A 24,823-nucleotide genomic window follows, 5' to 3' on the forward strand; every position below is an offset into this window, starting at 1 on the left:
TCTCACCATGGCCAGTTTCAAGCTCCCAACACTATGCCATTGAATGCAGAGTGGGGAAGAGAGGTCCAGAAGCACCAATGTTCCAGTATTTAATTTCCACTGTAGACACATAAGAGATGTCAATTACCTCAAGAACATAGATATCAGTAATGTCATAAAATAATTAAGAAACAATGAGCTTTGAGATTTTATTCCCTCTATTTAATATAATTTATTTATTTGTGAAGTTTTTTTTAAAGGCAGGGCTTTGCTCTGTTGCCCAGGCTGGAGTGCAGTGGCTATTCACAGGTGTATTAGTCCACTCTCACACTGCTATAAAGATACTACCTAAGACTGGGTAATTTATAAAGGAAAAAGGTTTAATCGACTTGCAGTTCCACATGGCTAAGGAGGCCCCAGGAAACTTACAATCATGGTGGAAGGCAAAGGAGAAGCAAGGACCTTCTTCACATCACAGTAGGAGAGAGAAGAGCAGCCAAGAGCAGAAAACACTGCCTTATAAAACCATCCAATCTTGTGAGAACTCACTCACTGTCTTAAGACTGGCATGGAGGGGAAACTGCCCCCATGATCCAATCACCTCCCACCTTGTCCCTTTCTCAACACTTGGGGATTATGGGGATTACAATTCGAGATAAAATTTGGGTGGGGACACAGTGGCAAACCACACCAACAGGCATGATCATGATAGTCCGTTTTCACACTGCTATAAAGATAGTACAGCCTCAAACTCTTGGGCTCAAGGGGTCCTCATGCTTCAGCCTCTCAAGTAGCTGGGACTACAGGCATGTACCACCACGCCCAGCTTAACTGTAAGTTTATATAATTTAATTTAATTTTATATGTTTAATAATGGCCATGTTCATCAAGCACCTCACAAGATTCCTGAAAATCTATTTTTTATTTTTATTAAAAAAAATTGTTTGTAGACATGAGGTCTCACTCTATTGCCCAGACTATTTTCAAACTCTTGGCCTCAAAAATTCTCCCACCTAGGCCTCCACAAATGGTGGGGTTACAGGCGTGCCACTGTGCCCATCCAGATTCCTGAAAATTTAACAATTTTATGAGTTGGTACATGCTGACTCGAGCACACACCACTGGGAATAGTTGTGAGGAGGACAGTTGAGTGCTGGGGAAAGGAAGGAAGAAAACAGTGAGGATAAAGTTCACATATCTCACCAGCTTTTATTACCTGATCCCCATGGGGAGGCCCATCAGAGAGTGCCTATGACCTGTTACAATGGACTCTAAAAACACTTCCCTACTCTTTCAAGTCTCCCTGTGAGCATTGGTTACACTTCCAGTATCCCATTCTTATAGTTTAACTCATGAAAAAAGGCGGGATCCTCCTTCTGCCAATACTAGTTCCTTCTCCTCAATGAAAAGTTAGACACAAACTCCAAACTAAAGGCAACTCCCAGAATACAACACAGCCCCAATTAAATTAAAACGGCTTTTATCCAAAAGACAGGTAATAAAAAATGCTGACAAGGATGTGGAGAAAAGGTACCCTTGTACGCTGTTGTTGGGAATATAAGTTAGTATAACCACTGTGGAGAATGGTTTGAAGGTTCCTCAAAAAACTAAAAATAGAGCTACCATATGATCCACAATCTCACTGGTAGGTATACACCTAAAAGAAAAGAAATCATTATGTTGAAGAGATATCTGTACTCCCATGTTTATTACAGCACTATTCACAATAGCCAAGGTTGGAAGCGACCTAAGTGTCTATCACCGATGAGTGGATAAAGAAAATGTGGTACATATACACAATGAAGTACTATTCAGCTAAAAAAGAATTAGATCCTGTCATTCACAATGACATGGATGGAACTGAAGATCATTATGTTACGTGAAATAAGCCAGGCACAGACAGACAAACTTTGCACGTTCTCACTTGCTTGTGAGAGGTAAAAATTAAAACAATTGAACTTGTGGACATAGTGAGTAGAAGGATGGTTACCAGAGGCTGAAGGGTAGTGGGGGTTGGGGAAGAAGTGGGGATGGTTAATGGGTACAAAAAAATAGAAAGAATGAATAAGAACTAGTATTTGATAACACAACAGTGTGACTATAGTCAATAATAATTTAATTGCACATTTAAAAATAAAAATATAATTGCACTGTTTGTAACACAAAGGATAAATATTTGAGGTGATGGATATCCCATTTACCCTGTGTGATTATTACATATTGCATGCCTCTATCAACATATCTCATATACCCCATACATATATATGCATACCCCATACATATATATACATATATATACACACCCCATACATATATATACATATATATACACACACACACATATATATATATGTATACCTACTATGTACCCACAGACATTAAAAATTAGAGGAAAAAAACACACACACAACAAGGAGACTGAGCTGGAAGGATGGAGCTCTGGGATAGATTTGTCCTACATCCCTGCCTGGGAGGGAATCCACACACATGCAAGAAGACAAACTAGGAGCATGGGCTACTAAATTATACCACATTGCACTCATCGGGGTCACAGGGTTTCTTCCAAGTGACCCGCACTTGCCCTTCCCATCTCTCTGTGACAGTGGCACCTGCACCAGACTGCATGTTGAGGTGTCATCTGAAATTATGAAATAAAACAGAAGAGGTCTATTAGCTCATCAAAATGCAGTTATCTAAGTTCAGCTGTGAACTGCCAAATTTGAGGAGTGATCCGATGAAACATCTTTTCTTTGCAATCCAAGAAGACTTACCGGAGAGAACTGCTCAGAGAATCTGCAACATCCGGTTCCTGGAGACAGCTAAGGAAAGAAGCAGGGGCGCATGTTTCTGCCCAAAGCCGGGTTTTGGCCGAGGTGACTACACACCCCCTTTCCTGGCTCCCATAGGCTAAGTGCCTGGCTTCTTGAGAAGCCTGCTTCTTGAGAACAAAAAAGTGATTTAAAGCCTCATGGGAGATGAGCAATCCTCAAGACACAAGCAGAAAAAGTCCCAGTGATACAGGAAGCGGGTTCAGGAACCTGCTGGTTCCTGATACATAAATCAGACAGCCTCTGCTGCATGACACGAAGCTTGCTTCTGCCTGGCGTCTGTGAGCAGCTGCCAGGCTCTGGCCAGGATCCCTTCCTTCTCCTCACTGGCTGATGGATCCCAAGGGGCTCCTCTCCTTGACCTTCATGCTATTTCTCTCCCTGGCTTTTGGGGCAAGCTACGGAACAGGTGAGTGTTCATCTGCCTGATGGTTTGAGTCCCATGTTAGCTACCAGGAATCAGCGTATCTTCGTGGATGGAGAGAAGGTGCAGGGCTGGGTATTGTGTTTGGTCACTCTTCCTTAGGGACTGGCTGTCAGTTTCAACTGCCTCTTTCAAAGAGGAAGGAACATTATAAGTTCCTGGGCCCTTGGGTTTCCAAGACTCAGCCCCACCAACCCCAGTTTCCAAGGAAATGAGGAGCTCTAAGCCAAAGGCTCCAGTCACTTTTCTGACCAGTCTTAGGGTGACAGGCCCTGGTAGAAGTCTTGCTTGAGTGGTTGGTTTTACATGGGCATCTTCTGGCAAAGACCCAGCCTAGAGAGACTGGGCTGGATGGACTGAGCTCTGGGAGATGATTTGCCCTACATCCCTGCCCTGGGAGGGAATCTGTGCACATGCAGGCTGACAAACCAGGAGCATGGGTCAACAGAAAGCATTGGCTAGAGTGGGAAGAGAGAGTAGAAGTGAAAACTCCAGGCTTTTGGCTGAGAACCAGCAGTGGCCACAGTGCGGTCATACTGGTGTGTATTTTCTTGGAAGAGAAGGTCCAAGAAAGCAAGAGGGAAGAAGTTGGGATTTCTGAAGGTTAGGGCTGGTTACAGTATGTGGGAAATGCAAATTGGGAACCCTCAGAGAGTAGCTCCAGCAGGAAGGCCAGACAAGAGCTACCTTTGGATCTGGACTCTGTTCCTGTCTTTCTGGCTATCTTCTTCCCAAGGCAGGCTATTGCTTTCTGTTTAGAAGTATCAGGGCTATGAGAAAAGGTATTTGAGAAAGAAAAAGCCAAGCAAGAAGTGGACTTTGGACTGCCTGTGTGAGTGGGGTGAGAATCTCCTTCTGCTTATTTGTTTAGACTGTGGGAGGTAGCCTGGAGTAGAAGAGGTGGCATTACGGACACGGGGGGAAATCCTGAGGCCCAGGGTGTTTTAAGCTTGGGGTTTTCAAGACCGCAAATCCAATATGGACTTTTCCAGGAAAAGCACCGTGATATGCCAGGGATGTGGGGGTGCTGCACAATGGATGTGTCTTTTACCAGACAGCCAGATGAACAGGGCTTGCTCAGCCCGCTTTCTTTTGGAATCTGCAGATCCATGGCTCATACTTCCCAAGGTCTAGGAGAGGAAGAACTGAGCTCAGGGCTCAGAAAACCAAATCGAGCCACTTTAAGTGGTCACAGGGAAAGCCAAGCCTCCGTTGTTGCAACCAATTTGTGACTGCACCATTTTTGGAGCACCTCTTGGTGACTGTAAGGAGTGATGGAGTGATGGTGCTGAACTGTGAACTGGACTTTTCCATCTCTGTGCTTGCTAGCCTCTTGGCCAGCCTGGCCCATAGCATCTTAGGCACTGCTGACCAATAGCTGGTCTTATTGAGGCTTTGGAAGTTGCCGGTCAGGGAGAAGCAGCCCAGCCCCACAAGGCAAGTCTATCCAATCGGAGGCTGCTCACTTCATTGCATGTTTTCTTCTTTGAATCTTCACAAAAGTTTTTCAGTGTTTTTATTTTTAAATACACACCCTTTTGTGAAGCCCCAATAAAACCCAGACAGAAATGCTTTGCAAATGGGGCAGGTTAGTCATGACAGATTTGCCCAAGCAAGAAGCTTGATTCTTGTAAAACTGGCATCCACTCCCATTCTCATTTCTACTCAGCTCAACTTCTAATTCCCAGTCAGAATTGTAAAAATCAAAAAGTCCACATGTGCCTTCCCCAAGTAAAGTGAATTTTTCATTTCCCCCAATGAGATTTGTTTTAATAGACTTTATTTTTTAGAGCAGTTTTAGGTTCACAGCAAAGTTGGGCAGAAAGAACAGAGATTTCCCATATGCCCTCTGCCCCATACATACATAGCCTCCCCTATTATCAATATCCCCCACCAGGATGGTACATTTGTTATAATTGATGACCTTATGTCAATGAGTTTTTTTAATTCCTCCATGCAGGTCCTCTGCACCCCCTTCACACACTTTGGGGGAAGGTGAGGGACAAGTGCGTGGGTTCTAGACTTGGCCTAACCTTGCGTGTTCAGTGGCCCATTCTATCCCAAGATGTCAATCTAGGCACTTCTATTTCTCAAAAATGTTAATACTGTGATGTGATGCTGTCACTTTCACTGTCTCCCTCACTGGACTGGAAATCAGAGTATCAGGGCTAATTGGTTTAATCCATAGCTTTGACTTTGAATGATCCCATTCAGCAACTATTAAGGACACATGATGTGGCAGCCACTGTGCAAGGGTGCAAGGTGTGGGGAAAACAAAATGAACAACAGCCACTGCCCAGCACCTGACACTGTGTCTGTACTGAGAGCCTGTCCACAAATATTTGTTGAGTGAATAATACTGGTATATACTGCATACTTGCTATATACCAGGCACTGTTCTAAATGCTTTATGTGTGTCAGTCATTTCATTTTCACACCAACCCTATAAGAAATGTATGTATTATTGGTACCATTATAACTTTATAAATGAGGAAAGGGGCACAGAGTAGTTTAGCAATTTCTCTGCGCTCACATAGCCGCCTGACTCCAGAGGCCTCAATGAGTAAAACTGGACAAGCCTGTGTTTGGGAAGCAGGGGTGGAGAGAATGCCAAAATTTGTATCCAGGTCCCATGGTAAAAATTAGAATGTGCTATCTATAATTGAAAAATATGAGTTGAATTGAATTGGAATAAATTGAAGTATAGAAATGTTCAAAAGGCGAGAGACTGATAAAAATCACAGAAGAACGTAGAGGGCATATAAGAAGTATTTGACCTGGAATTTGGAAAATGAAAACTTTTTTTCATCATGCAAATGTTCATTTAATTTTTTTTGTTAACTAGTTTGTTTATTGATTATCACATCTATAAAACATGTCATGTCTATGAAACTTCAACAGTACACAAGAGTATTTAGTGAAGACTAATTTCCCTTCCATACCTCATGCTGGAGGCAACCACTGTGACCAGTTTCTTGTGTGTCTTTCCAAATGTATAGGTCTTCGTGTTTGATAGATCAGTAGAGTGACTATAGTTAACAATAATCTATTGTACATATCAAAATACCTGGAAGAGAATAATTCAAATGTTCTTAGCATAAAGAAAAGAGAAATACTCAAGGTGATACATATCCCAATTACCCCGATTTGATCTTTACACAACATGTGAGTGTATCAGATAGCACACGTGCCCTGAAAATATGTACATCTATTATGTATCAATTTTTTAACTTGGCAGAGAAGAAATCAGAGATAAAGAGGGTGGGGAAATAAAACTTCTCTGGACTTTTCAGTGTCCTGGTGAAGAGTACTAGCTTCCTGACATTTTTTCATACCATAAGAATTAAATCTGTAGTTATTTGTATAGGTAATTGCTCTGATCCAAACGAATAATAAAATTTTTCCCGAGAGGAGCAAATGGTTATAGCCTGAACAAGGTCCCTAGGTAGAGCGCCCAGGGTGCCATGAAGCCTGGAGTCACTATCTTCCTAAGCAGGCCAGCATAAACTTGTGCCATCATTATGCAACATGCAAGAAGGAATGAGCCCCAGAACTTGGAGTCAAGTCCCAGGACTTGCCATAAAAGCCAAGACATGTAACGGACTATCTGGCTCCTGGAGAGATTTATTTACCTAACAAAGTGTTGGAATAAGGAGCAGACCTTTAAGAAGGGGAGGGGGGATAGCTGCCTCCTTCCTCTTTTATAGGTAGGGAAAATAATTTGTCCTTGTTTCTTACCTATGGAGTGTCTGTTTACTCACATAGAGCAATTGACCTTGCTCTTATCACATCATCCTAGGGGGAAGGGGGGGCCAAAGCATTTACTATTTACTGTGAGTCATTTAATAAGAAATTTAACTCTAATCCAGTATATCTCATGTGCACATTTGGGATAAAGTTAATAAAAATGAATATTAAAAACTTAGCCCCAAATAAATGGGTCCGATGGGCTTGATTTTTATGGAACTTGAGAAGGAGCGTTCTAGAAGGAGGCACAAATGCAGAGGTAAAGGGTTTCAAGTGTTCTTGGCAAGTTGTCTGTTGTACCTGAAACCTAGGGTTTATATTTAAGGCACTTCCATGTCCTCAGCTGGCAAGTGGGGAAAAGGGTCCCCACCACTTTCCTCCATAATATACCTCTTAGGGATACTATAAAGGCAAATCAGAGTACATTCTGCTTTTGGAAAGAGGAGAACTTGGACTCTGTGTTGTCATTTGCTCATTTTTCATTCATCCCATTCTGTTTTATTAATTCACTTGGGCAACAAGGATTTACTGAGCTCCTACTATGTCCCAGGTGGGTGTTAGGCATACTGTAGTGAATAAAACAGACACAGTCCCTACTCTTGGAAGCTTATAAGAGTGGGGGATTACAGGCATTGAACCAGAGTTGAACACGTGATGAATGATATGAAGGAGTGCGTTCATTGTCCATTGGAAGCCTGTGACAGGAAAACCTAACCTAAGTCAGGAGTCAGGAAAGTCTTCCCTATGAAAGAGATGTCAAAATGGAGACCAGAAAGATGGAAGTTGTTAGCTAGGCAAATAAAGAGTGGTTATAGCCTCTAAGGCTAGGGAAGGTACATACTAATAGTCTAAGATAGAAAGATCCAGCAGTGCCAAATAATAAAAATAGGACTTTGACTGATGGGAATACAGTTTAAAAAGCAAACACAGACAAGATGTCTTTTCTTTCTGAGCTTAAATTTACCAAAAGAACTGTGGGGTCTATAAGTTCTGTTCCTTCTGTACCTGAAAGAATACCGTAGCAAGATGCTAAAAGCACATATGAAAGTGTCAGGGCTAGGCAAAAAAATATAATACAATAAAACAAAAAGAGTTATCATTAGGTAGAAGCCCATCTTGTGAGAGGGTTGGCTAAATCCTACTATTAATAATTTTTGACCAAACTCCATAGGCCCATGTGAATCACTCATTTTTCGAAGTAGAATTACCCATGAAGGAAAGTGAGTTGGTGTTAACAGCTACAAATGTTTCCTCCCAGACTCTTTTAGTAAATAAGGGCTGGCTGAATCACAGACACACTGGAAAACACTCATCAGGCAGCAGGATGTTTCAGGAGCAGGGACGCCACTTGAGGGGTTTTATGAACCACTTTAAAGCCCCCACTTATTTTTCCACCTTGTGCTTATGTGAGGGTGATCTCAAGTACCCCCTCCAGACCCCAACACTCACACACTCAGGTATTGCGTCATCATTCTTTATGTGGGTTGTGGGGTATAAGGGTCTCTTCCTGATGAAGTTTTGGTTCCACTCCTCATGACTGAGTGTGCATAAACCACTCAGCCTCTCTCATCTACCCCTCCCTTTTCCTCTTCCTCTTTCTCCTTCTATGTTCTTTCGTTTATTTTTTTTTGATTTTTTTTTTTTTTTGGTTATTCCCTACCTCTCTTATATCCCTCTTTCTCCTCCCCCAATCAACTCCAAGTTCTGAAAGCAACCATGGCGCAAAGAGTGTGCAAGGTTAGGTGGGGAAGGGGTGCATGGGAGCCATTTTGGGGAGTGGTGGCGATGGGTTATGGCCTGAAAATGGGATTTTTTATTCTTTTTTTCTCCCAATCAAAGTTGGTCTTTAAAAATCAACACTATGCTAGCAATTTTTAACCTTGTTTTGAATCTCAGATCCCTTTAAGAGATGGCATTTATGGATGTGCTCCCAGAAAAATATGTATACGCTCATCTACACAACTTTTTAGACAAAAGTCTGGAAGTTCATACTTGCACATATGGCTTTAAATTTTTCCTTATTTCTTTATACACAGAAGTTTAGGTTCAGGATTCAATAAGTTACTCTCTTAGGTACTGTGCCTACAATTCAGGTATGTGGCCACCAAAGGGGTCACATTATCTAGACAGTCAGGCATCCATAAGTGTGGTGGAAGAAAATCCAACATGCTTCCCAGTATATTAATGTAAAAACAACCACCACCACCACAATAACTATAATGTTCCTCATGTCACCAAGCAGCAGGGGAGAGCACTCTGTTTTAAGCTTAATATATTCGCAATGTTTTAAAAGACAAATGCCTAATTGCCTTTCTCACTTTTCCTCAACAATTACGAATTTCAATCACTCTAGTCCAGATTTTAGCCCAGATAAACTTCTTTTTCTTCTTCCCCAATCACTGAATCTCTAGTCTACTATTAGCTGAGCCCTTTACTAAGCAACATGGGGATTTCGGGGTATTTTGGTGACAAGAATATTTGGGCCAGGGTGTCCAATTTTCCAATAGCTCATCTTAGCCACAAGTCAGTTGTGAAAGAGTCTCTTCTAGGTAGCTGCATTACTTAAGCTGATGGTTCTATTTTACTCTCTGACTTTCTTATCAGCTAGAACAATCTATGCTCTCTTTGAGTCATGGGCTCTTTCTTTTATGAACACTAGCTTATGGTTAAGTTCAGATATATATATATATGTGTATATATATATGTATGTGTGTATATATGTGTGTGTGTGTGTGTGTGTGTGTATATATATATATATATATATATATATATATATATATATATATATGACAAACCCAATAACCTAAATAAGAGGCTTTGGTCAGGTATTATGGTTTTCAGCATTCATACATTGAACAGATATTTATTAAATGCCTCCTACACGCTAAGCACATAGCACCTGTTGGTAGGTCTTGGGGTCAAAATAGTGAACAAAATGAAGTTCTTCCTCTTGAGCCTTTTGCATTCTAGTGGGAGAGACAAAAATAAAACAAACAAATATACAGTATAATATAATGCAGTGATAAGTGCAGAAAGAAACACAAAGCTATTTTAGATAGATGGTCAGAGGAGGCCTCTTGGAGGAGAAACTGTTTTGAGCAGATACCTAAAATGAAGTGAAAGAATGAGCTACCCAGGTATGGAAGGGAAGAAATTCTTCAGAGAGAGGAACAGCAAAAGCAAAAGTTCTGAGACAGGAATGTTCTTGGTGGGTTTAAGAAACAGCCAGGAGCCAGTGTGGCCGTAGCACAGTGAGCAAAGAGGAGGGCAGGAAATGGAGTTGGAACAGTGCCACTGACTGGGCATGCAGGGCCTTTGAAGCCATATCAATAATGGACTATGGTTTTATTCTATCGGTGCTAGAAAGCCACAGAAATTTAAAAGCAGGAGAGAGACAAAATAGGACATGGTTTTTAAAGATGATTCTATCTATTGTATGAATGCAGGGAGACCAGCTGGAAGAAGACAGCAGTACCCAGGCCTGGGATGATGGTGGTGGAAATGCAGGAGGTGCAAAGGGTTCAGATACCAGACATATTTTGAAGTCAGAGCCAGGAGGATTTGCTGTTAAAATGAGTGTGGAGTATGGCTGGGCACAGTGGCTCATGCCTGTAATCCCAGCACTTTCGGAGGCCGAGGCGGGCAGATCACTTGATGTCAGGAGTTCGAAACCAGCCTGGCCAACATGGTGAAACCCCGTCTTTACTAAAAATACAAAAAATTAGCTGGGCATGGTGGCAGGCACCTGTAATCCCAGCTACCCAGGAGACTGAGGCAGGAGACTTGCTTGAGCCCGGGAGGCAGAGGTTGCAGTGAGCCGAGATCGCAACATTGCACTCCAGCCTGGGCGATAGCACAAGACTCCGTCTCACAGAAAAAAAAAAATTGAGTTTGGAGTATGCGAGAAAGAAAGGAATCAAGGATGTTTCCAGTGTTTTGGCCTGACAAATTGGCTGGATTATAATGTTTGCATAAGGTGTTCTGGAACCAAGAGTTTGTTTGCTAAGTTTGAAATGCCCTTTAGACCTCCAAGTCCTGTCTTGTGTAGGCAGTTGGGAGTGCAGTGAAGGGTTTGGTTGGGAGATATAACCCTGTAGCATCCCAGAAATGTGTCAGACTGTGCAATTGGGTGAGAAACTGGATGAGTGTGGATGAGAATGAGAACTCTGAGTACTGAGATGCTCCAGTATTTAGAAGTCCAGAAGAGCAGAAGTCTCCTGCCAAGAAAACTGAGCAGAGGCAACCTATAGGATAGGAGAAAAACCAGGAGAGTATGTTGTTCCCTGAGCCAAATGATGACAGCATTTGAAGGAGGGATGGATGAACTATGTCAAGTACCCCTGAGAAAGCAAGTAAGATAAGAACTTTGACTTGGCTTATGGAGTAGACAGTGACCTTGACAAAGGTGGTTCCAGCGAGCAGTGGGGAAGAACACCTGTTTATAGTGGGTCCAAGGAAAAATGGGTCTGGAAATGGGAAAAGAAACTATAAACACACATTAAAGCACTTTGCTGTAAAGGAAAACAGAAATGGAGAGGTATCTGGGGATGGACCTGGGATCAGGGGAGATAGTTTTAATATAAGGAAACTACAAGTTTATATGTTGTGTATTGATGGAAATAACCTAGTAAAAAAAACCTGGTAATGTGAGGGACAGAGGCAATTGCCGAAACAAAGCCTTGAAGTAGGTGAGTGCTCCGTGGAGGAAGAGGCTCGACTTAAGTGGGAATGTAGACCATCCATCCAGGTAGGTAGGTTGATTTAGTGGTGGTAATAAATGGAAGTTCTCTTTTTGTGTTTTCTATTTTATATTTCAGTGAAACAAAAAGCAAAGTCGTCACATGAGAGAGGAGGGGGAAAGGCAGGTTGTGGGTTTGAGGAGAGAGGAGGTGTGAAATAATCAGCAGCAGGAACCCTCATAGTGGTTTGAAACGCTCTTGGTATTTTTTTTTTTTTTAACCTTGTTGTTGGCTCAGCTTTTTTGGAAAAGAGAAATACAGTAATATCTCACTGTCGACATTATTAACTATCTCAGGGTGTTTTGGAGAGAGAGGATTCCACAGTTTGAACACTGGGCTTATCACTTCCTGACTCCACATTCCTCAGATTTTTCTGTTTTCCTCATGATCTGAAATGCTTCCTGGGCTCATGAGCTCAGAATCACTTTCATTTGCTCTCCGTCCTTCATCCTGTGTATTCAATGGTGGAAAAAACCCTGGTAGAGGAATTAGCAGAACTGAATTCTAATCCTGACTCTGCCACTTACTAGTTAGGGAAGCCATTTAACTTCTCTGTGCTTTTTAGATGCCTGAACAATAAATCTGAGTTGATAAAGACCCAGTACTCTAGTTAGTCTATACAACTCTATCCTAAGTAATTTGAAGATTTCTATTGACAGTTTTGAAATATTGAGAATATAGTGGGGATCCTCATGGCAGTTCTTATAGACCACGAAGGACTTGGCAACCCCAGGGATAGCCAAAGAGGAAGAGGGAGAGCCTCCAGTCTGTCCTTCCTGATCTGCTGACACGATGTTGTCTAAAGGCCTTAATAATAAGGGACTCTCTTCTCCTCCCTCCCACAGGTGGGCGCATGATGAACTGCCCAAAGATTCTCCGGCAGTTGGGAAGCAAAGTGCTGCTGCCCCTGACATATGAAAGGATAAATAAGAGCATGAACAAAAGCATCCACATTGTCGTCACAATGGCAAAATCACTGGAGAACAGTGTCGAGAACAAAATAGTGTCTCTTGATCCATCCGAAGCAGGCCCTCCACGTTATCTAGGAGATCGCTACAAGTTTTATCTGGAGAATCTCACCCTGGGGATACGGGAAAGCAGGAAGGAGGATGAGGGATGGTACCTTATGACCCTGGAGAAAAATGTTTCAGTTCAGCGCTTTTGCCTGCAGTTGAGGCTTTATGGTAATAATGGCGGCTTCCCCAGGCCACGCTAAAGGGCCAAGGTGCTCCTTTGACAAAGAATTTAGGTCTCTCTTAAAAGCAAAGGGTATTCAGAATTGGAAGTAACTAGAATGATCTTCTAGTTTGGGGGTATTTAAACCTGCTGCATGGAAGACGTTTTAAAGGTTGACTTTTTTTTCCAAATTGCATATTGATGGTAGCTGATTAAGCATTAGTTACTCTTACTCCCATTTCCCAAAGGAAAGGGGCCCAGCTCCTTGTGGGCTGGAGGGCCGATAGCCCCAAGGATCTTGGTTTGCAAGTAATATTTTATTTGAAAATAGGATTTTTTTCTGATTAAAAGAAGTTGAATATCACAGATCAAACCCAGTCTCTCCTACATGAGGACAGTGAAATCTAACCAGAAGCGGTTAGCACATTTACACACATTTGTGTAGGTGTTTCACTGCACTGGGGGTTCTGGATAAAGACGGCTAAAATTCAGCCCACACACCACTTGTTAAGCCCTGCATTCCGGCACCAGATCATACCTACCTGGTGGAAGAAGTGCCTTTTGGCATTTAAACAAAGGCTTTGGTTATAAAGTCTTTTAGTTGCTGTACTTAAACTAGGAACCAAGTCCACCTGAATCCAAGGCCAGTGCTTTTTTGAGCCTCTTTAACTACCAGTCCCTCTTGAGTGCACCCAGGGATTGTGTCTCTTAGGCCCAGAGGCTCATCTGAATTCCCAGGGATCCTGATAGCCACATGGGGCTTTCCTGCTTCTTCAAAATGACTTCCTTATCTCTGGGGATGGGACAGGAATTCCCACCTAACCAGCATTTCTTTGAAATTCTCAAATATCTAGAGGGAAGGCAGCAATACTCTCACCAATCCTCCCTCACCCCAGCATTCCCTTTCCTTCAAACAGTGCCTGCGGAATTCCCATGGCCCTTCCTCAGGTACCTGAGAGTCATTTCCAGCAGTGGCTCCAGGCAAGATTGCCATGAGCATGGAGGCTGCACATGATGCATTTTCCAAAACGGTGTGGATGCCAGACATTCTGTCCTTTGGTTCCTATGTTTCCTGTTTTTGTCACATCTTGTGATCAAATTCTTACTTTGGAAAATGTGGTCTCTGCAACCATGGCATTTTTCTCAAGCCAAAGGAAGAGTTTGGATTTTGAAGTCAGACAGACCTAGGTTCAGATCTTAACTTGGCCACTTAGAAGCTGTGAGATGTAAGACATTCCACCTCCCTGGGACTTGGCTTTCTCATCTATAAAATGGGGAATAATTACAACTAGAGTTATAATTGTTGAGAAGATTAAAAAAGATGATGAGGCTGGGCACGGTGGCTCACGCCTGTTGAGGCGGGTGGATCACAAGGTCAGGAGATCGAGACCATCCTGGCTATGGCGGTGAAACCCCATCTCTACTAAAAATACAAAAAAAAAAAAAATTAGCTCAGCATGGTGGTGGGCACCTGTAGTCCCAGCTACTCGGGAGGCTGCGGCAGGAGTATGGTGTGAACCCAGGAGGTGGAGCTTGCAGTGAGCTGAGATTGTGCCACTGCACTCCAGCTTAGGTGACAGAGCGAGACTCTGTCTCAAAAAAAAAAAAAAAGATGATGAATGTGAAACACCAGCACTGTGCTTGTCCTATAATAGTTGCTAAATAAGCAAGAATTTACCTTTTATGTGGCCTATTTCATGGCCTTAGAGTGGGATAGATTGATGAGGCCTATGGTTATAATTGAGGACCTATCACTATCTCAGACACACAAAAGCACTTACTACACACCCACCCACTCACTCACCCATGCGCCCGTGTACATGCGCGCGCGTGCACGCACACACATACACACACACACCCTCCCACACACATCACGATAGATGAAATCCCACCACTAAAAAGCCATTCTTTTAGGTCTAGGAAGTAACAACGTAAGCCAACTAAAAACCATGGTGGATTAGTTGACAGCAAACTCCACTGATAGGAGACAGGAGAATAGCAACTTAGGTCAAGGACATCAGGAAGGGCGAGTGGAGCCCTAACAATATTGGTAGAAGAGGCCTAAAAAGCAAATTCTTATTTTCTATTTTATCCCAAGGTGGTCTTAGAAAGGATGTAGTGGGGCATGATGGACAGTGTGAAGCAATAGATTCCCCACTAGAAATAAATCACATTGAGGGGGAGGGAAAATGCCATTAGGCTGTACTTTGTTCTAACAAAAAGCTCAAGTGAGAATTCCCAGGGGTTCACTTCAGTGATGGCTCCCTTCCTCCCACTCCTGACAGAGCAGGTCTCCACTCCAGAAATTAAAGTTTTAAACAAGACCCAGGAGAACGGGACCTGCACCTTGATACTGGGCTGCACAGTGGAGAAGGGGGACCATGTGGCTTACAGCTGGAGTGAAAAGGCGGGCACCCACCCACTGAACCCAGCCAACAGCTCCCACCTCCTGTCCCTCACCCTCGGCCCCCAGCATGCTGACAATATCTACATCTGCACCGTGAGCAACCCTATCAGCAACAATTCCCAGACCTTCAGCCCGTGGCCCGGATGCAGGACAGACCCCTCAGGTGAGTACACTGGTGGCAGCCTGTGTGCCACCTTAATGAGCATGGGCTCAGTCTTCACATGGCCCAATTGCTCCCCAGCCATGGCATTCACCTTAGTAACAATACTTTACATTTTCTTTATAGTTTGCAAAAGTTTACCATGTGCATTTAGTGAGCTCACTCTCATATTGACCAGGGTGGCATTTTTATGCTCAGTTCACAGTTGACGAAACCAACAGGAGGTGATAGAGCCAGACCCAGAGCCTAAGTCTCCAAGGCATAGCCTTCTCTGCCTCTTGCCTTGACTCCAACCTGCAAGGTTGGCTGGGTGAGGGATTGCAGGTGGGAGGGCCTGGCTCCCAAGTCTATGCTCCACTAATGCTGGGGCAGTTCTACACCATCAATTAGTATTTACTGATCACCTACCTGGTAAGAAATTGTGAATAAATATGATATGTGATCTCTCCTCTCTAACAATTCATTGTAAAGATAAGACATAAAACATGGCTTAATAATGAAACACAGGATATAGTGAAGGGCCTCGTTTTATGGAATGGACTGTGAATCCCATAGCAGGGCTAGGGGAGTCAGAAAGAGAGACTAAGACCTGGACTGTGAAGTTTGAGGAATAATGATAAATTGCATAGCGCTTCATCATTAGCAAAGCACTCTCAACTGTGTAATCTCTTTTGATCCTCACAATAACCTTGCCAGATAGGTGTTATTATACTTTCATTTTACAGATGAGGAAATTGACGTTCATACCATTTAAGTACCCTCTTCAAGTTTCTTTGGCATGTAAATAGTGGAGTTAACCCCTAAACCTACATCTTCTGACTGTTCTTCCTCTAGAAAGAAAAGCATCATTATTCTGTCAGCAAAAGGAAGACAGAACTTATTAAGTAAGCTCATTTAACCACTTGGATACAGGACAGAACACAGGCCCTTTTCACTAACAGATCTTGTGTCCCTGCCTCAGGCAGGTTCAGGGACTGTAGGACCAGGGTGTTGCTCTGCAAGGCATTGCTTACACCCTGACATTCTCCTCTCTGCATCCACTGGGGGGACATAGGAATCGTTCCAATGGGTCTTCTGCCTACAGTAGCCATGGTGTCCATGTGGAGGGCTTTCCCAGGTGGTCATGGTTGAGGGACAGGGGAACTCAGCCAAGTAATGCCCTTCCACATAGCACTGCCTGTCACAGAGACTCCCCTGGAGTATTCCCAGATGGACTGCTGGGAAAATCCCACCTGGCCTCCAGTGTGCCCCTGGGAGTTCTTGAATGAGTCTAACCCCCTGCATGTTTCCTCCCCAGACATTTCATAGCCAGAGTCCCCCATCCTCTCACTTACTGGCTATGTCTGGCTGCTTTCCCACCTTGCATACAAACCACATTCAGAGGCTACCCCCCAGTTCAGAGCGTTCTCCCCACCCACAGTCATTTAGAAGGTGCTGGCAGGACAAGCAAGCCCTGCAGCATAGTGGGTAGCTTACAGAATGTGGCCCCGGAAGTCCTAGAGCCAATGCTGCCCTTTCTACTTACAAGGGCAAGTCCCTCAATCCCTCTGAGATTTAGAGTCTTCATCTCTAAATAACAGCAACTGGTGGGTCATCATGGTTTACTATGTGCCAGTTATGTGGCATCTCAGTTAATCCTCACAGCAACAAAATAATATTGATAGTATCCCCACTTCACAGATGAGGAAACAAAGCTATAACATGGTTAAGTGAGGTCACACACAGAGCAAGTGATGGAGCTAGGCTTTCTGATTCTGGAAGCCTCATAGTTATTAGTGAAAGAGATAAAGCACTTAAAATGCCTTATAAACCATAATAAAAATGTAATTTTTATTATAAAAGCTATAAAAATATAATGTATTTTTTAATTGTAAATGAGGAAGCAGTAACCCTTACCTCAGCACAGCCCTCTCTGGGTATAGCTGCCCTATTAGAGTACAAAAACAGGGCACTGAATATTTTACCCTGGCCCAACCCAAAAAAGGGGCAGAACTTTGTTCATGCTCCTCAATGTAGTTTAAAAAGAATTTAGTTAGGGCATACCAAAGTGTTGGTGGGCCATAAAGCTTATACTAAGGGCACTCAGCTCAGGACATTCTAAGAAAACATGTGAAGATGGACTTACCCATCTAAGCCACTCTGAGGACCAAGAATGCACCAGTGGGAACCAGATTTACTGAGTAGGAAGCAGGTTCTTGTGAGGAGTGGAGGGACAGGAAGCAGTAGAAACCTGGCACCACAGGAAGGGCCCTATCAGGATCTCGGCTTGGTTTGTAAGAGAACTGTCCAGCCGTTTCCCTCTCTTGGGTCTCTGTTTCATCCCCAGTAAAATGAAAAGGGCGAACAAATGAAGTCCCTCCCAGAGTAGACAATCCTTGATTCAGTGTGTGTGTGTGTCAATAAGAACTGCAAATAGAGGCTTGCCACTGTGTATGAGTTTGCTAAGGCTGCTGTAACAAAGGACCACACACTGAGTGGCTTAAACAATCAAAATGTATTGGCTCTCAGTTCTGGAGGCTAGAAGTCTAAAGTCAAGGTGTCAGCAGGATTGTTTTTCTCTGAGGGCTGTCAGAGAAGGATCTCTCCCAGGCGCCTCTCCCTGGCTTGTAAATGGCTGTCTTCTCCTTGTCTCTTCATATCATCTTCTCTCTACATGTATTTCTGTGTCCAAATTTCCTCTTCTCATAAGGACAACAGTCATATTGGATTAGGGCCCACCTGTCTCCGTTTGCTAGGGCTGCCATAATAAAGTACAACAGATTGGGTGGTTTAAATAACAGAAATTTATTTTTCTCCTAGTTCTGGAGGCTAGAAGTTTGAGGTCAAGGTGTTGGCAGGTTTGGTGTCTTCTGAGGCCTCTCTCCTTAGCTTGCATATGGCTACCTTCTCACTGTGTTCTCACCTGGTCCTTCCTTTGTGTACTCACACCCTGATCTCTCTCTCTCTCTCTCTCTTTCTTTTTCCTGGTGTCTCTTTGTGTGTCCAGATTTCCTCTTCTTATAAGGACACCAGTTAGGTTAGATTAGGGGCCACCCTAATGACCTCATTTTAACTTAATAACCTTTAAAGACCTTGCCTCCAAATACAGTCATATTCTGAGGTCCTTGGGGTTAGAGCTTCAACATAGAAATTTGGGGGAGGGGAGACAAAATTCAGCCCATAACATCACCCTAATGACCTCAGTTTTACTCAATTAACTCTGTGAAGATGCTAGGTCCAAATAAGGAAATCAACATATGAATTTGGGAAAACACAATTCAACATGTAATAAAAGTAGAGATGCCTCCTCCCCACCCTGCCAGCCTGCAGGGATAGGGGACCAGACCTTCCCTGCCTCAGAACCAGATCACACAGCTGGTTTGTGGCCTGCCCTTCGCAGTATACCAGATTGCCTAAATACTGAAAACAGAATTGTATTAGTACCTTGATTTGTGTTTGCGCATGAATAATGAATACTACCAGTTCTTAAAACACTGCGCTTAGTTTGACAAAACATTTACCGAGGCTCTACTATATTCTAGCATTGTGCTAGGGGCCAGTACACAAAGATAAAAAAGACATGATCATTGCCTTAAGGCAGAAGACAGCTGTATAAGTAAACAATGATCCGAGATTAGACAGTGTGACGCATGTAAAATGGAAATATATGCAAGGCAACAAACAGGAGGGAATTATTAACACTGTCTCGGGGGATTAGAGAGAGCATCCCAGAGAATGTGACATAAACTGGGTTTTAAAAATAAGTAGAAATTACCCAAGCTGATGAAAGACATTCCAGGCAGAGGGAGGAGCAGATACAGCTGGGTCTTGCTCTGTATTATCTTGTAGGTGATAGGAACTAATAGTTTTAGATAGAGGAGTGACACCATCAGTCTTGCTTTTCAAAGAGGAACTCCAGTAGTATAGAGAACAGACTGGGGCAGAGAAGTAGGGAAGAAAGAGAAACTAGTTCCTGGGGGCCATTATTGCAGTCATCCATCAAAATGATGGGACCCGAGCCAAAGCAGCAACTGTCAGTTAACAAAGACTTTTTTCCTAGGGCATACAAAGGAAAACCCCAGCCTTGGGATGAAAGGGTGGGGTCCGAGGATTTATTAGAGGTTGCTTTGCCATCTCTCATCAGGACAGTGATTTTAAGACATTTTTCATTTTCATTAATGAAAACCTCACAGCGGTTAATGATGTGATGAGACGGAATGCAATGTGATGTGAGCACTGAATCTTGACAGGACTCACTTAAGCGAAACTGTGCAAAAACTTATATGTTCCTTGAAATCTTTTTCTTTAGGTGACATTTGTTCAGGTCATGTATTCATCCTTGTTTCAATTGCCATTTCAGTGTGTTAATGTCTATCATAATGAAGCATCTTTATTGCAAAGTCCAATTCTTAGGGTGCTATGAAGTACTCTGGCTAGGTCATGTGAAGCCAGTGGATGTGGGTCAGCTCTGGACAGTGTGTGACTTGCTGCCATCCTCGATGACTGTATTCTGAAATAGATATGGCTGTGCTAGAATGAAGGAATCTAGAAAGGAATGCCCCTGGAAGCTCATCTTGAAGAGAGGATCTTTTTCAGCAGATCAGCAAAACGCTGGCTCAGCACCTCTGAGTTAGCTCAGTGAAAGAAAAGGCTGACGCCTGCCAGTGAGCTCCGGAGGCTTCCCCTTTCTAACAAGGTCATTTCTTCAAATAGGGAGTTCCCATTGTTTCAGAGTCACTTAGATGTTCCAGGCACAAAGACAGGTCTCTCTCTAGGGTCTTCCCAATTTAGCGAGCGTAACAACAATGGTGGAAAGAAAAAACCTGGAAACTTTGCACAGCCCAGAGCCTGGTCATGGGCCACACCCGCTATAAGGGAAGCTGAGACACATAGCTTCTAGCTGAGCAGCTACATGCCCAGAAAAGACTCATATTACCACGAAAGCATGAGCGCAATCGCACTGGAGCTAGTAGCCTCTGCAATGCTGGGTGGGATAGGCAGGTTGTAAGTGATTTTTCTGGAAGCTGTGAACTCCGTAAAAATGTTTACTTGGATGGTCCCAGAACTTAAATTAGTATATGGTTCATGAGCATCCTTCCCCACCCCCAGTTCTGAATGGAAACTGCCACGAACAAGAATGTATCTCTTGAAGATGGCAGCCTTTGCTGACAGAACCACATGAAAGGCAGGAAGGAGATCCGGCACGCTCCCACCGTTACGCTAACATCGCAGTATCTCCTGGGTGAACTGCATTTGTTTCTCAGATTCTTTTTAGTTTTCTTTTTCATCTTCCCTAAAAAAAAAATTAATAATAAGATTTTGGGACTTGAGAAGAGAGAGAGAGAGACACGCTTCTGTGTTTCTGTGACAACACTTTCAGAGACAAGAAAAAAAAAGCTCTCTGGCTTTTTCCTTGGATGTGTGACTGTCTGCCAAGTTATCACGTTTAAACCACAGCCAATAGGTGGGGAGGGCCCAGGGTGGAGACTCGAGCAAAGCACTCTTCCCAAAGGGCATGTGAGTTCTTGACCAGCCTGCTCGGCCGCCTCTAAGAGCCTCGGGAGTAGGGGGAGTTCCAAACCTCTGGTTCAGAAATGTTCAGGTACCATTTCTTTGTGAATGAAGGAGTCAGGAGCTTGTAGACCCCAAGACAACTTTGATTTCTCAGCATCACCATCCAGAGAGGCCTCACTACATGACTGAGCAAAGAGAAGAAGAGCTGGAGCTTCTGCCACAGGAAATGGTGGTTTGAAAATGGGAGCACAGGTGAAGCGCCGATGGCACAGACACACACTTGCCTCCTGGCTCCATCTTGTTATTGTAAAGTATAAGCCAAGTGGGTCACTGCTCCTTCCCTTTGATTCCTGGCTTGGGCCATTCAGCAGGTGACCCTGCATTCCTTCTGGTAATTTTTAAACAGAAAGCTACGTGACAGTCTTTTTCTAGATCCATTTTTGTGGACTCTCATTTAATTTAACTTAGTTCGTCGAGTGCATATTGAGTGCCCTCCTGCCCTATATTGTTTCCGGTGGAATGGAGGATACAAATAAAGAATAAGGTACAGGGCCTACCTTCATGGAATTTGCAATCAAAGTGGGACTTCTACATCTTACTAGGTAGAAAAATATAATATTTAAAGAAACATATTATAATCAAGGAACTGCTACTAGAATTCCTCTTTGTAAAGGAATTGTATTTGTTTATGATAGTACCTTAATAAATGCTAGAAGGCAGGTGGAGACCCCCGAGGAATCTGGGTGTGGGTTGGATGGTTCTGTATGAGAATGGAGGAAGATGATACTGGTGCAGAAACGGGAAGAGAAAGAGAGAGTCTGAACCTGCTAGGTGGTGAAAGCTGCCTGGTTCACAATGGAATTTGCTCCCTGGGACCCTTCAGTCTTCAGTAGAGAACTTAAACCCACAAAATTATTGGTGTAGGTTTTTAAAAAAAAGTTTTTTGGTTTGTTTGTGGAAACTGATTGTATTAGTCCGCTCTCATCATGCCAATAAAGACATACCTGAGACTGGGTGATTTATAAAGGAAAGAGGTTTAATTGGCTCATAGTTCCACATGGCTGGAGAGGCCTCACAATCATGGTTGAAGGCGAATGAGGAGCAAAATCATGTCTTACGTGGCAGCAGGCAAGAGAGTTTGTGCAGGGGAGCTCCCATTTATAAAACCATCAGATCTTGTGAGACTTATTCACTCCCATGAGAACAACCTGGGGGAAACCACCCCATGATTCAATTATCTCCACCTGGCCCCACCCTTGACACATGGGGATTATTACAATTCAAGGTGAGATTTGGGTGGGGGCGTGGCCAAACCATATCACTGATGAAGGGACTAAACCTTGCACCCAAGGAAGCACAGAGTAGAGCAAGCAGAGTTATAGGAGCAAAGACTTAGAGAACCTCGAGGAAATTACTCCCAGAAATTACAGAAATCATGTGCAGCTTGACCTGAACAAACTGTAATAGTAGCACTTTTTTCATATTTATCCAAATTTCTAAGAGCATGGGGTCTCTGACATTTGATTTCCATGTAAATATAATTAAAGAATAGCAACAAATGGATGAGCACCAAGTGTAAAAATACTTGGGCCTACTATACAGATAGGGAAACTAAGCCATAAGTAAAGAACAGATGGGACTGAAGCATCTCTGGACACTGGTGAAAAGACTCCTTTGGACTTAAGATTAAACTCATTTTCTTGTCTTTCCAATCAACCAACAAGAATTTACTGAGACTTTATTATGTACTGACTACTAAGAGAGCTGTTAAAGTAGTGTAAGAGATGGTCTCTGGCCTCCTAGAACCTAGCAACTGTTTGGAGAATTGAGGCTAGCAGAAGTAATTGACACTTACTGACCACATGATGGATTCCAGATATTGCTCTGGGCACTTTCCATACATTACTGTATGGGTTTCTCAGAACAACACTGTGAACTTATTGTTATGCTCATTTTACAGATGAGGAAGTTGAAGCCACAGAGGGTATGAGTAGCTTATCTGTAGTCACAGAGCTATCAAGTGGTAGACCCAGAATTTGAACCTATCTATCTGGCTCCAAATACCATCACTGAAAATGGTCTGCATGGTAAAGATGATGTTGCCAAAACTCAGGTTCTAAGATACACGACATAAACCACAGGTGCTGCAGGAGTCCAAGCGACAGGGAAGAACAAGAGCTGGGATGGTCAGGAAAGGTGACACAAAGAAAGGAAGATTGGCCTGGGCATCAAGGCTAGGCAGGCATGGTGGACAGCTTAGGGTGCAGCAGGAAGGAGAGTATGGAGTGGAGCCTGGGGCCAGGAATGAGCATGTGTTGGATGGAGGATGATGAAGGATGGGTTGGCTGCTCAGAGGGCTTTTGACTCAAAAGGTTTGAATCAAAAGGGCTTTGACATCACTACTGCCTTCTTTATGGGGACCGCATCTCCAGAGGCTAAAGCACAAACCACAAAATCTGCAGTTCCCATCTTATCCAGCTCTGCCACTGACTTTTTCTATGAATCTGGATACTCCTGTCTGAGTCTCAGTGTCCTCAAAATAAAATTAGTGGGTTGGGTGAAATAAGCACTATACTATAGTTCCCTTAAGGTTAAAAAGGTCTATGGTTCATATTTGTATCCAAAGATTTGGAAAAAAATTAGAGTTTATGAAATATCTTTCAGGACCATGGCCAACTTGTCTCTCAGATCTAGATGGACTGGCAGAAGCTTGTCATAGGACAAAGGTAGCAGATTGCTTTCATCCTCTAGAGACCCTAGAAAAGATAGAGAGGGCTGGCGTTGTCATGTCCTGAAGCCTTGGTGCTGCACCCAGTCATTGTTAGTTTCTGTGAGTTGGTGGGCAGCAGAGCAACCGGCGTCGGGCGCGAGGGAGAGGAGGCTGACTCACCAGGCATTACTGGTGCAGTTTTGTCTTTTATTTTCCAGTTCAGAGGTACTACTTTGTCTGTTGGTTTTATTTTTTTAATCTCAAGTGAAATTGGAAAGAAATATTATCTTTTAAAATGATATAAATGGTGGGGGTGTTTCTTCTCAAATCAGTTGTTGTATTGGAAGTTCCCAAAGTATCTATGATAGAAGAAGAAAGAGGAACTAGTCAAAATAGTAAGTGCTACTATAATGGTTTGCTGGATCAGTTCCATAGGCTGACGAAACACAAAGTTCAGGCTACTGGCTTTGCTTCTTATCCTACTATTAGAGTGATTTCTCCAGTGGTTCCTAGTGTCGATATCATAAACCTTGAATGAATCAATCTGTCTCAAACACACACATACACACATACACACATACACATACACACACACACACTCCTGCACAGAGGGTTCTCAGTGACCATAAGTCACTCAGAGTGGAGCTGCTCCTTCCTCCAGCATCAGCAATGATTCAAAATGTCATACTTTATACAAATTCAGAACTCTCTGCCTGCCTCCTAACTTCTTTTTTTTAATCAGAGCATAAGACTGTTGAAGTTGGTATCTGGCAAAATTAAAACATTTAATTTAGGGGATAGAACCTATAACCAAGGTGTTTGCAAAGTCAGTTCAGTGAGATTCCTTGGGCTAACTTGATGTGTGAAAGGCCTAAGGAGAAAAATAATCTTTTCAAACCCAGAAGGCAACTTCTTGTCAGCTATCAGGCTGGAGGCCCCTTTGGATCTTGTGGGCTGCATTTTATGAATTCATTGAGACTGTCTGTATCTTTGGTCAACTCTGTAAACATCTGATTGTGTCCACCATGATTCTTTCCTTTGGAACCCGACTATTTTTCTTTCAATTTCTGCCCCACAAATTCCTCACAGGTTCAACAACAAGCAGGCTTATTCCACAATCATCCTTATAAGTTTCCCTTACACATTAATGTTAACATCTG

General features: G+C 43.1%; 1 protein-coding gene across 2 annotated transcripts in view; it reads left to right on the top strand.

Moving 5' to 3' along the window:
• Positions 1 to 2,700: 2,700 nt before the first annotated feature.
• The window catches only part of SLAMF1 (signaling lymphocytic activation molecule family member 1), a 39,318-nt gene continuing 17,195 nt past the window's right edge, over positions 2,701 to 24,823 (top strand). The window contains exons 1-3 of one of the 2 annotated variants that reach the window (XM_034938513.4): positions 2,701 to 3,216; positions 12,563 to 12,901; positions 15,179 to 15,463. In XM_034938513.4, the coding sequence (XP_034794404.1) occupies positions 3,141 to 3,216; positions 12,563 to 12,901; positions 15,179 to 15,463 (700 nt within the window). In that variant the 5' untranslated portion in view covers positions 2,701 to 3,140. The remainder of the gene's footprint in view (positions 3,217 to 12,562; positions 12,902 to 15,178; positions 15,464 to 24,823) is intronic. The other variant, XM_024927125.3, reaches the window with a different exon arrangement.

Source organism: Pan paniscus, chromosome 1 (assembly GCF_029289425.2).
Source record: "Pan paniscus chromosome 1, NHGRI_mPanPan1-v2.0_pri, whole genome shotgun sequence".
Classification (NCBI taxonomy): Eukaryota; Metazoa; Chordata; class Mammalia; order Primates; family Hominidae; genus Pan; species Pan paniscus.